The sequence below is a fragment of the Brassica napus genome, chromosome A2, assembly GCF_020379485.1.
Source record: "Brassica napus cultivar Da-Ae chromosome A2, Da-Ae, whole genome shotgun sequence".
Lineage (NCBI taxonomy): Eukaryota > Viridiplantae > Streptophyta > Magnoliopsida > Brassicales > Brassicaceae > Brassica > Brassica napus.
The window spans coordinates 465,606-477,379 of NC_063435.1; the positions used below are offsets into that span (position 1 = coordinate 465,606).

Here is an 11,774-nt window from a genome sequence, read left to right on the forward strand (position 1 = left end):
AAATTTTTATTTTTTATTTTTTTTATTTTAGTATTTATTTTTTATAAAATTATAAACCCTAATTCTAAAACCCCACCCCTTAACTCTAAACCCTAAAGTTTGGATTAATTAACCCAAGGGGTATAAATGTATATTTACCTCTCTAATGAAACCTATTTTTGTGACTTTGAGCTTTGAGTGCTATTTTAGGAACAAAAATTTGGTTTGGTGCTATCCTAGTCTTTTTCTCTTTAATCAATTCAAATATTTATAATTAATATTTTATTAAAAATATAGAAAATTAATTTTGTGAAACAAGAATAAACTCTAGAAAAAATTATTTTCAAAAACGAAATGAGTAGGTTTTAATAAGAAAAAAATAGGGTTCGGAAATCCAAAAATTTCAACTGGACATAAAAAACGAATGTTCCTACACATCAAGAAAAAGAAATTTAAAAAGCTTTTATATTTGTTCAAAATTGTTGTGCAATGAATGATTCTTCTGGTTCAAGACTGTTGTTGAACCAATGATCAAGCACTCTGGCAAATAATATGAGACTTTTTATTTCAGTGATGAGTTGATTAAGACTTTTTTATTTCAGTGATGAGTTGATTAATGTTTTTAATCATTGTCATAAGAGAGGGATCTTCACATGCCTTAAGACTTAGTTTAATCAATCCCCTTTGAAAAGAAAAGTCTAATAAACATTTCCGCAGTTTTGGTTTTTCTCCTTCCTATAAATAAGAAGAGTGAGAAAAAGGGCAAAGATTCGGTTTTTACTTCAGAAAAATGTCGTGGTAATAAGAGAAGAAGATTTGACCAAACCATCACCGCTTGTGACTGTCTGTCTCTTTTTTTTAACTTTGAGATTAAAGAAAAGAAAAAAAGTTTTTGACTTTTCTTCCTAATCAAAGCTGCTTTGGCTTTGGCTTCAGTTTAATGGTGGCCCAATCGTTCTGCTGTTGAATGAATCATTTTTTTTTATTTTTTCTTCATCATACTACTACTCTCGGGGCCTTGACTTTCTTTTTCTTTTTAACATTTATTCTTCTCGTGTTCCTCTTTCCTTCTACTTGCTTTTGTCTTTTTGTCCTTTCACTGTTCCCTCTGTCGTGAATCCCAAGCTCGCAACTTTTGACGTCTTTTCCTCTTCTGGGTAAGTTCTTCTTTTCTTCCTGTTCATCTGCTAAAAACCCGATCTTGCGTCTTAAGTCTATGGAGAGAGAGAAGAGGGGTTTGTACAGTGTTTGACCTAAAGGTGTGAAAGTGTTTTCAGAACATTGCTCCAAGGCGATTGCAATGTCTTGACACGGTTTTGTCTGAAAGATTATGTTTCCCTTTTGAGTCTTTGATCTGACTTTTTTTTCTTTTACTTGTCCTTTCCGACAGGCTATTACCCTCAAAAGTCTCGAGATTTTTCTTAAACTGGTCTCAACTCGGTGGACATGATCTTTCAGACAGCTTTAGTTTGAGGTCTTTTTTGGAGAAGTTATGGGGAGTTTTTGCTCCAAGAGCCTAGGAATAAACTTTGGCAGTGAGTTTAATGGGTACCAACAACAACAACAAGCAACTGGTCAAAACTGTTTAATGGGTCCTCCTGGTACGAGACAGTGTATGGTCAAAGACGCTAAAGAACAACCAATCCAGCTGAAAGATATGTTCTCCTTCCGAGAAAGAGAAGCTGAAGATATCTACGATGGGATTCCGAGGTTACCATCGTCTCAGAAACTCCGGCCTGCAAAATCTACTCAAACTGCTGTTTCAAAGGTTAGTTTGGACGAATTAGGATCGGGGCTCTGAAACCATATTAAGTTAGTGGATCTTTCAACCTAAAACCAACCTAAAACCAAACTGGTGATAAGTGGATTGGTCCCTTAAGGCTAAGATATGAGCTTTCAACTTAACTCATGTCTTAGCGTTTAGGTTGTAGTGTTAAAAGGATTGTCTAAGAGATGTGGATTGGATTGTACGGATCGGACTCTGATACCATATTGAGTTAGATGAGCTTCCAAGTTATAAGTCGATTGGTCCCATCTATCTTATATATTACTTTTCCTTCCAACTTCCAATATACTTAGCAAATGAAATTGTCGCTTGAGTGGCAGGTTACAGAAGTAGGGAGAGCGGGGTTAGGTAAAGCGAAGGATGTGTTGGATACACTTGGGAGTAGCATGACTGATCTTAGCAGCGGTGGTTTTACTTCTGGAGTTGCAATTAAAGGCAATGAGCTTGGGATCTTAGCCTTTGAAGTAGCAAACACAATTGTCAAAAGCTCAAATCTCATTGACTCACTTTCTAAGCAGAACATCAAGCATTTGAAAGAAACTGTCATTTATTCCGAAGGTGTTCAGAATCTTGTCTCTAATGATTTTGATGAACTTCTCAGACTAGTTGCTTCTGATAAGAGGTGAAAATTTTCGAAAGTCATAGACTGCTTTGTTAGCTCTTTTAAAAAAAAACATTGCAAGATAGTTAAAACTTGTTGTGTTTGCAGGCAGGAGCTGCAAGTTTTCTCAGGAGAAGTGGTTCGGTTTGGAAACAGATCTAAAGACTTCCAGTGGCATAATCTACAGCGCTACTTTGACAAGTAACTTTATATAGAATCTTTATGTGTTATAGCCTTTCTTTTTAGTTGTTTAATTTTTTTTTTTTGTATTCTCAGGATTATCAAAGAGTTAACCCCTCAAAGACAGTTGAATGAAGACGCAGACTTAGTTGTTCGCCAACTGATGGGTCTAGTGCAGTATACTTCTGTGAGCGAATACTTTCTTGCTACTTTAGTAGCTATGTGTCATATTAAAATGTCATGATATCACTCAGACATGACTCTTTTTGGTTCAGGAACTATACCAAGAGCTTCAAGTATTGGATAGATTGGAGAAAGACTATGATCAAAAGCGCCGAGAAGAAGAGAACTCAGCTAGCAGCAGTAAAGGTGATGGCCTTGCAATCTTAAAAACGGAGCTCAAGTCCCAGAGAAAGGTAGTGAAAAGCTTAAAGAAAAAGTCCTTGTGGTCAAGAGGTCATGAAGAGGTACTACTACTTCTTTGTCATTTAAATTGCATTTCACAAAATAAAATACAGCCAAAAACTAGCCTAGATTATTGTGGTGTGTTCATCTTAACGGCTGGTTTGTATTACAGGTGATGGAGAAGCTAGTAGACATTGTTCACTTCTTGTTGCTAGAGATTCATAACATCTTTGGTGGTGCTGGTATGTAAGTTCCTCCTTTATGTACTTTCCACCATGTGCTACTGAGCATGTATCCAAAGCTTTTGAATGTTATCTTATTGCTCAGATGATCAACCAGCGAAGAAAGGAGCAACGGATCATGATAGAAGATTGGGACCTGCTGGTCTTGCTTTACATTATGCAAATATAATTATGCAGATTGATACACTTGTGAGTGCTCAAAACAATAGCCTTACTTCATTTGGTTTTGTTGGTTCTAATGTGTGTTTTGATGGGTATAGGTCGCTCGTGCAAGCTCTATAACTTCAAATGCAAGGGATTCTCTATACCAAAGCTTGCCACCTGATATAAAACTGGCTCTCCGTTCCAAGATTAAGTCCTTCAACGTCGATAAAGAGGTAATGTCTTCTTGTCTACACTCTCTGATCTACAAAACTGAAGAAAGAATGTGCTCTTATGTTTCTCCTTACAGCTTTCAGTGACACAAATTAAGGACGAGATGGAGAGGACACTGCATTGGCTTGTCCCTATTGCAGCCAACACAACCAAGTAAGAAGCCTGACCATTCTTTCGTTACCTTGACTTAACATTATGGCTAAAGATTGTTGAATGGGTTGTTCATTGCAGAGCTCATCATGGTTTCGGTTGGGTTGGAGAGTGGGCAAATACAGGGTGAGTGGTTGAATGAAAATGAGACACTGCAACTGCTCTCTGCTTGCATGTTTTTTCAATGTTTTTGTTTTTACCTTTTCAGGAGTGACTTCACTAGTAAGCCTAGTGGTGGAGAGATACTACGAATCGAAACACTTTACCACGCTAGTAAAGAAAAGACAGAGATCTACATTCTTGGACAGATCATTTGGTTACAGCATTTGGTTACAAAAGCAAAGAGTGAAGCACGTGGAGGTCCTAAGCTTTCTTCTATCAAGTCTAGGAACCAGCAATTGGTATCTGAACCACTCAGTGTCCCGTTAGTAACGGAGGAAGAACAAAAGATGTTACAAGAGGCGAGCAAGAGGAGGAAGAGGGGAACTCCATGTGTTAGCAAGAGTCATGATTTTGATTCAGAGTACTCGCGTGTGAGGAAGTGTGACCCTCTGAGCAGAAGCAGTGAGTATTTTCGTGGAGTGAGAAGAAGCAAATCAGCTGCTGTGAAGAGGTTTTCTTCTGGTTTTCCATTTCTTGATTTTGTTATCGATAAGGAGAAGGCGTTGGATGTTATTGATCGTGTTGATGTGCCGAGAGATTACAGAGCGTTGTTGAAAGAAGGTAGCCTAAGCTTCTAGTGGAGTGCTTTGCGGTTCATGTGTTGGGTTGTATATAGGAGAATGCTATGGAAGAAGCTGTTCATGTGACTACTTGTTAGATCATTTACAATATTTCAAATTCAATATAGTGACACTTTCAGAAAGTTTCAAATAGCGATGATGATTAAATGACTTGCACCATTCTCTAAACACAGTAAGAGACTAACATCAAGTAATCATAATCATACATTGAAATTAGAATCTGCAAGACTTGAAACATTTATTTCAACAAGTAAAGGAGAGGCAAAAGAACCAAAAATTCGAGTAATAGTGAATAAATATGTTCAACATCATCTCGCAGCTCTTACACAAATGATGTGAATGGCAATGCATTAACAGCATTAGAGCATTGTTTTTTTTTTCGTTATTGTCAACAAAAGAAGAAAGCAGTTCAAAAGAGATGAATCAAAAGCCCTTAAGCTGCTGCCTCCTTGGAGATCTTCTTTGCTTTCGCAACCACCTCATCGATGCCACCAACCATGTAAAAGGATTGTTCAGGAAGATCATCGTACTTGCCATCAAGCAAACCCTACAACAGTTGACAGTTCAAATGAGTTCATATGTAGCAAAACAATGATGTAGCAGGAAAGAAAGTGATATGTACCTGGAAACTGTTGATGTTTTCCTTAAGGTCAACGTATTTTCCAGGGGCACCCGTGAAGATCTCAGCAACATGGAATGGTTGACTCAAGAATCTCTGGATCTTACGGGCACGGGCAACGGTCAGCTTGTCATCTTCACTTAGCTCATCCATTCCCAAAATGGCAATAATATCTTGCAAGTTCTTGTAGTTCTGCAACACTTTCTGCACACCACGAGCAGTGTTGTAGTGCTCCTCACCCAGAATGTGAGGCGAGAGCATACGGGATGTTGAATCCAGAGGATCCACAGCAGGATAGATACCGAGCTCGGAAATCTTCACATGGGAAAGACAAAAGTATCAATATATTATTCAAAGAAGCATCAGAAGGAGACAAGTTCACACCTGTCTAGACAACACAGTTGTGGCGTCTAAATGAGCGAAGGTTGTGGCAGGAGCAGGATCTGTCAAATCATCAGCAGGGACATAGATGGCTTGGACAGAGGTGATGGAACCTTTCTTGGTGGTTGTGATTCTCTCTTGAAGAGCACCAAGATCGGAAGCCAGAGTTGGCTGGTAACCCACAGCAGATGGGATACGACCAAGCAAAGCAGACACTTCAGAGTTGGCCTACACAGAAGAGTAGAATCAGTTAAATTCACAACTCTCTTTATCACAATGTATGGCACACAGGCGCTGATAGATAAAACAAACAACATAGCTCACCTGAGTGAATCGGAAAATGTTGTCAATGAAAAGCAACACATCTTGGCCCTCGGCATCACGGAAATACTCGGCAACGGTCAAACCAGTAAGTCCAACACGGGCACGAGCACCCGGGGGCTCGTTCATTTGTCCATACACAAGAGCACATTTGCTCTCAGACTGTTAGAGAGGAAAACAAAGAGAGCAAAGCAAACAAATATCAGTCACATGTCATTTGCCAGAAGAAAAAAAAGAAGAGTGAAGATTAATCCAAATAATTTGAAAACCTGCTTCTCGCCTAGCTTGATGACACCACTCTCAATCATTTCTCTGTACAAGTCATTGCCTTCACGAGTTCTTTCTCCCACACCAGCAAACACGGAGAAACCACCTTCATCACAAGATACCAGTTAATAACTAAAATTAGAGCCCCATAGGGCAAACTACTTAGGGAAATCATGAGAATACAAATATACAAACCATGAGCTTTGGCGACATTGTTAATCAGTTCCATAATGAGTACTGTCTTCCCAACACCAGCACCACCAAAGAGCCCAATCTTTCCTCCTCTCTGGTAAGGAGCAAGCAGATCAACAACCTGCAAAGAAAGCAACAAACTTAAGCTCGTAACATGAACAACAACACGTGTAACCTATAGGAACAAGGCCAAAATTTACCTTAATACCAGTGGCAAGGATCTCTTGCCCAGTAGCTAGATCAACCAAAGCTGGAGCATCTCTGTGAATAGGTAGGTAGTGCTCAGTCTCTACACAACAGCAAAATCAAATTATCATAACAGGTTCACTAAACACAAGACATTGATCAAAAGTATCTCAAAAACACTTACTAATCTCGCCTCTCTCATCAATAGGTTCCCCAAGAACATTCATAATACGTCCAAGAGTAGCTCTCCCAACAGGAACCTTATAACAAGAAAACAAATAAATGATTAGTTATCCCACATTCCACAAAATGATTCCTTGTAAATGAATATACTTTAGTGTATCTTCGCAAAGTCAACATCGAATTTAACAGATCTAAACTACTTACGGTGATTGGAGCGCCGGTGTTGAGCACGCGCCTTCCACGAACGAGACCTTCAGTACCATCCATAGCAATGGTCCTAACCACATTCTGACCCAAGTGATGAGACACCTCAAGCACCAGCCTCGTGGGGTGATCCTGCACCTCGAGCGACGTCATGATCGGAGGCAACCCTTCCTGATCTTCGAATCTCACATCCACAATGGCTCCGATCACCTGGCAAACCTTCCCGATCGCGCCTTTCCCGCCGTAATCGTAACTCTTCTTCTTCCCCTCATCCTTAGCTGGACCAGCCGCAGCTGAATTAGCCGGCGAAGAGGTCGAGTACTCGGCGACGCGTCCGAGGAGGTCGCCGAAAGGAGCTGCGCGGCGAGCTGGGGAAGGAGAGGGGAGCCTAGGGTTGCGGCTCCCGAATTTGGCGGCGGATCTGCCGGAGGATGAACGGAGAAGCGACGATAAGACTCTCCGAGACGCCATTAGTGTGTATGTGAGAGAGAGAGAGAGAGAGAGAGAGAGGATATGCTTAGGGTAATTACAGAACCTGAATCTGATGCTTCCGTTGTTGTTTCTTGTGGGCTTTTCAAATGGGCCTTTATGGGCCTAACAATTAAATTGTTAAGAAAATTCGACTTCTTTGGTTTTCATGTTAGTGAAAGTCTATGTTAGTATCATTTGGTCTAACACCTTGGTGTTAGATTGTGGCCATTTTCTCTTTTCTAATTTAATTACACAGTCTTACATATTCATGGTCAATATTGATGATGTTTATTCTTGAGTATCATAAAAATGATCAATTATGATTTAAAAATTAATTTTTACGGAAAAATCTATGAAATATAGTTTTTTATTTTCTCAAAATATTTTGTCACTTTCTTTCTAATTCTTTTTTTTTGGAAATAGGTTCAATTTAACACTAAGTGATACTAATAAGCTTGAATTGTGAGATCAATCAGTTTTTCTTTCGGCATATTTACAAATTTCATATACTGATATACATTCATTTGTATGTGTTAGCTATTTTAGAGATTTTAATTTACTAACGCTAATTTCTTTAAACAGTGTATGTTTGGCATGATCTTCTAATCAACCTTTGACCTACCAAAATTTATCTATCTATCTATAATATTAAAAAAAGACTTTTTATAGGTTTCCTTGGTTTTTGCTAAAAAATACACTTGTGTCATTATCTTTTATTTATGAGTAACAAAGTTATTTATTTTCTAACAATTCACCTTTTTGCAGGCCAATCAATTAGTCCAATATTTTAGCAACTCATTAACAAATGAATCACAACTATTTTTAGCCAAAAACAAAAAGAATCACAACTATTCTTCGTAGAAATATTTATGAGTCATCAATATTATTAATATAATATTTACCGATAACAAACGTTTCTAATTATGAATCCAAATAACCAATTAAATATTCTCATCACTTGGGAAAAATTATGTTTTACAAATTCACAATCTTATTCAAATCTTTCACCCCTACTGTTTCACATAAATAATTAAACTTTTTTTGAGCAACAAATAATTAACTCTTAGGTATGTATTTGTACACAATATCCCATATTCCTAAAATGTATCTGCACAGATTTTATTAATCACATAATAAGGAAAAATAAAACTTCTTGTAAAATTATAGAGATATGAAGAAATTTGGGATATCATGAGAAATTGAGAATTACCAACCTTCCAAGTTGGAAGTAATACACTACACTACACTATCGGGTGCAATTTTGAAAATCATTTCGTTGATCGATTTTCATACTATTTTAAATGGAGATTTTTTTTAAAAAAAAACTATTCACTTATTTTTTCGGGTGTAAATGTTAAAAAACACCTTCAACTTTCTTCTATTTTTTACCCAAAAAAAAACTTAGAAGGTTGTTTTTTTAGAATATTAATGATCACAAAAAATATTAATAATCACACTGTATTTACAGGATACAAATTCAAACAAACACCACGTATTCTAATAGTTTAGAATCCTATAATGTTAGCACAATTAAGTTAGCTAACTATATAAAATCGTTTACACAAAATAGAAACATAATATATCTTTAAATTCACAGATATTATATAATTATTATACATTTTATAGACAATACAATTTTCAATCAAAAATTCAATCTGGCGCTTTTAAAGTGCATAAATATTATTTAGCATAAATATTATTTGTACATCAGTCTTTTTCTCCAAAGCATGATTTAGGCCCAAATAAGCGCATTATAGAAGCCCAATAACGATGGAAGTTTCCTAAAACAGAACCACTCCATCTTATAGTTTCCAGGTACTGTAGTTACCCTAGCCATTTCCTCTTTCACACTAATGGCGTCTCGGAGAGTCTTATCGTCGCTTCTCCGTTCATCCTCCGGCAGATCCGCCGCCAAATTCGGGAGCCGCAACCCTAGGCTCCCCTCTCCTTCCCCAGCTCGCCGCGCAGCTCCTTTCGGCGACCTCCTCGGACGCGTCGCCGAGTACTCGACCTCTTCGCCGGCTAATTCAGCTGCGGCTGGTCCAGCTAAGGATGAGGGGAAGAAGAAGAGTTACGATTACGGCGGGAAAGGCGCGATCGGGAAGGTTTGCCAGGTGATCGGAGCCATTGTGGATGTGAGATTCGAAGATCAGGAAGGGTTGCCTCCGATCATGACGTCGCTCGAGGTGCAGGATCACCCCACGAGGCTGGTGCTTGAGGTGTCTCATCACTTGGGTCAGAATGTTGTGAGGACTATTGCTATGGATGGTACTGAGGGTCTCGTTCGTGGAAGGCGCGTGCTCAACACGGGAGCTCCGATCACTGTAAGTAGTTTAGATCTGTTAATTCGATGTTGACTTTGTGAAGATACACTAAAGTATATTCATTTACAAAGGAATCATTTTGTGGAATGTGGGATGACTAATTATTTATTTTGTTTTCACTTTATAAGGTTCCTGTTGGGAGAGCTACTCTTGGACGTATTATGAATGTTCTTGGGGAACCTATTGATGAGAGAGGCGAGATTAGTAAGTGTTTTTGAGATACTTTTGATCAATGTCTTGTGTTTAGTGAACCTGTTATGATAATTTGATTTTGCTGTTGTGTAGAGACTGAGCACTACCTACCTATTCACAGAGATGCTCCAGCTTTGGTTGATCTAGCTACTGGGCAAGAGATCCTTGCCACTGGTATTAAGGTAGATTTTGGCCTTGTTCCTATAGGTTACACGTGTTGTTGTTCATGTTACGAGCTTAAGTTTGTTGCTTTCTTTGCAGGTTGTTGATCTGCTTGCTCCTTACCAAAGAGGAGGAAAGATTGGGCTCTTTGGTGGTGCGGGTGTTGGGAAGACTGTGCTCATTATGGAACTCATTAACAATGTCGCCAAAGCTCATGGTTTGCATTCTCATGGTTTCCCCAAGTAGTTTGTGCTCCAGCTTTGGTTTATTAATTGGTACTTCTTCGGATGAACAGGTGGTTTCTCCGTGTTTGCTGGTGTTGGAGAAAGAACCCGTGAAGGCAATGACTTGTACAGAGAAATGATTGAGAGTGGTGTCATCAAGCTAGGCGAGAAGCAGGTTTTCAAATAATTTTGATTAGTCTTCACCTTCCTTTTCCTGTAAATGGCATTTGATTGATCTTTGTTTCTGAGCTCTTTGCTTTCCCATCTAACAGTCTGAGAGCAAATGTGCTCTTGTGTATGGACAAATGAACGAGCCCCCGGGTGCTCGTGCCCGTGTTGGACTTACTGGTTTGACCGTTGCCGAGTATTTCCGTGATGCTGAGGGCCAAGATGTGTTGCTTTTCATTGACAACATTTTCCGATTCACTCAGGTGAGCTATGTTGTTTGTTTTATCTATCAGCGCCTGTGTGCCATACATTGTGATAAAGAGAGTTGTGAATTTAACTGATTCTACCCTTCTGTGTAGGCCAACTCTGAAGTCTCTGCTTTGCTTGGTCGTATCCCATCTGCTGTGGGTTACCAGCCAACTCTGGCTTCCGATCTTGGTGCTCTTCAAGAGCGAATCACAACCACCAAGAAAGGTTCCATCACCTCTGTCCAAGCCATCTATGTCCCTGCTGATGATTTGACAGATCCTGCTCCTGCCACAACCTTTGCTCATTTAGACGCCACAACTGTGTTGTCTAGACAGGTGTGAACTTGTCTCCTTCTGATGCTTCTTTGAATAATATATTGATACTTTGTCTTTCCCATGTGAAGATTTCCGAGCTCGGTATCTATCCTGCTGTGGATCCTCTGGATTCAACATCCCGTATGCTCTCCCCTCACATTCTGGGTGAGGAGCACTACAACACTGCTCGTGGTGTTCAGAAAGTGCTACAGAACTACAAGAACTTGCAAGATATTATTGCCATTTTGGGAATGGATGAGCTAAGTGAAGATGACAAGCTGACTGTTGCCCGTGCCCGTAAGATCCAGAGATTCTTGAGTCAACCTTTCCATGTTGCTGAGATCTTCACCGGTGCCCCTGGAAAATACGTTGACCTTAAGGAAAACATCAACAGTTTCCAGGTACATATCACTTTCTTTCCTCCTACATCATTGTTTTGCTACATATGAACTCATTTGAACTGTCAACTGTTGTAGGGTTTGCTTGATGGCAAGTACGATGATCTTCCTGAACAATCATTTTACATGGTTGGTGGCATTGACGAGGTGGTTGCGAAAGCAGAGAAGATCTCCAAGGAGGCAGCAGCTTAAGGGCTTTGATTCATCTCTTCTACTCTTCTTCTTTTGTTGACAATAACGAAACAAACAAAACTAAAAACCGATGCTTTTGTCTGAGTGTGAGGGATCAATACCGAGAAAACAAATTTTATTCGTTGGAGTTTTTGCCTTGCAATAAAGGAGACGAGTGTTATGTTTTTCATCTGTATTTTATTAGCTTTAGTTATGTTACTTCCCATTGCTTCTGACTGCCAACTCCTTGTTCCTTGTAATAATAAAATACATAACAATAATACCAA

At 39.0% G+C, this 11,774-nt stretch overlaps 3 protein-coding genes across 5 annotated transcripts; 2 read left to right on the forward strand and 1 right to left on the reverse strand.

Annotated features, from left to right (window-relative positions):
• The first annotated feature begins 930 nt into the window (after positions 1-930).
• On the forward strand, positions 931-4,583 carry LOC106380541 (protein PSK SIMULATOR 3-like). Of its 3 annotated transcripts, none has more exons than XM_048747396.1 (12): positions 931-1,136; positions 1,370-1,747; positions 2,086-2,387; positions 2,475-2,567; positions 2,643-2,733; positions 2,822-3,013; positions 3,124-3,193; positions 3,279-3,382; positions 3,454-3,570; positions 3,645-3,721; positions 3,800-3,844; positions 3,927-4,583. In XM_048747396.1, the coding sequence occupies exons 2-12, from the start codon at positions 1,472-1,474 to the stop codon at positions 4,456-4,458; spliced, it is 1,899 nt and encodes a 632-aa protein (XP_048603353.1). In that variant the 5' UTR covers positions 931-1,136; positions 1,370-1,471; the 3' UTR covers positions 4,459-4,583. The 3 variants fall into 3 exon arrangements, with proteins under 3 accessions (XP_048603353.1, XP_048603360.1, XP_048603361.1); XM_048747403.1 differs by having other exon boundaries at positions 958-1,238; XM_048747404.1 differs by having other exon boundaries at positions 958-1,140; positions 1,372-1,747.
• Positions 4,584-4,728: 145 nt separating this feature from the next.
• Positions 4,729-7,329, reverse strand: LOC106380544 (ATP synthase subunit beta-1, mitochondrial-like). Its single transcript, XM_048747405.1, has 9 exons — positions 6,815-7,329; positions 6,612-6,687; positions 6,442-6,530; positions 6,245-6,362; positions 6,052-6,155; positions 5,786-5,944; positions 5,465-5,689; positions 5,084-5,395; positions 4,729-5,008 (listed from the first exon to the last, which is right to left on the reverse strand). The coding sequence occupies exons 1-9, from the start codon at positions 7,283-7,285 to the stop codon at positions 4,895-4,897; spliced, it is 1,668 nt and encodes a 555-aa protein (XP_048603362.1). The 5' UTR covers positions 7,286-7,329; the 3' UTR covers positions 4,729-4,894.
• A 1,770-nt stretch (positions 7,330-9,099) lies between these two features.
• LOC106396303 (ATP synthase subunit beta-1, mitochondrial) lies at positions 9,100-11,677 on the forward strand. The gene is made up of 9 exons (XM_013836653.3): positions 9,100-9,609; positions 9,738-9,813; positions 9,895-9,983; positions 10,063-10,180; positions 10,259-10,362; positions 10,460-10,618; positions 10,715-10,939; positions 11,008-11,319; positions 11,395-11,677. The coding sequence occupies exons 1-9, from the start codon at positions 9,139-9,141 to the stop codon at positions 11,506-11,508; spliced, it is 1,668 nt and encodes a 555-aa protein (XP_013692107.2). The 5' UTR covers positions 9,100-9,138; the 3' UTR covers positions 11,509-11,677.
• Positions 11,678-11,774: the final 97 nt, after the last annotated feature.

Excerpts from the sequence above, each read along its gene's own strand:
- LOC106396303 (XM_013836653.3), top strand. The coding sequence starts at position 9,139 with ATGGCGTCTCGGAGAGTCTTATCGTCGCTTCTCCGTTCATCCTCCGGC. Across the intron at positions 10,619-10,714 it reads ACATTTTCCGATTCACTCAG|GCCAACTCTGAAGTCTCTGC; the intron begins GTGAGCTATGTT and ends CCTTCTGTGTAG. Across the intron at positions 10,940-11,007 it reads CAACTGTGTTGTCTAGACAG|ATTTCCGAGCTCGGTATCTA; the intron begins GTGTGAACTTGT and ends TCCCATGTGAAG.
- LOC106380541 (XM_048747396.1), top strand. The coding sequence starts at position 1,472 with ATGGGGAGTTTTTGCTCCAAGAGCCTAGGAATAAACTTTGGCAGTGAG. Across the intron at positions 1,748-2,085 it reads CTCAAACTGCTGTTTCAAAG|GTTACAGAAGTAGGGAGAGC; the intron begins GTTAGTTTGGAC and ends CTTGAGTGGCAG. Across the intron at positions 3,845-3,926 it reads GGAGAGTGGGCAAATACAGG|GAGTGACTTCACTAGTAAGC; the intron begins GTGAGTGGTTGA and ends TTACCTTTTCAG.
- LOC106380544 (XM_048747405.1), bottom strand. The coding sequence starts at position 7,285 with ATGGCGTCTCGGAGAGTCTTATCGTCGCTTCTCCGTTCATCCTCCGGC. Across the intron at positions 6,531-6,611 it reads TGATGAGAGAGGCGAGATTA|AGACTGAGCACTACCTACCT; the intron begins GTAAGTGTTTTT and ends GCTGTTGTGTAG. Across the intron at positions 5,396-5,464 it reads CAACTGTGTTGTCTAGACAG|ATTTCCGAGCTCGGTATCTA; the intron begins GTGTGAACTTGT and ends TCCCATGTGAAG.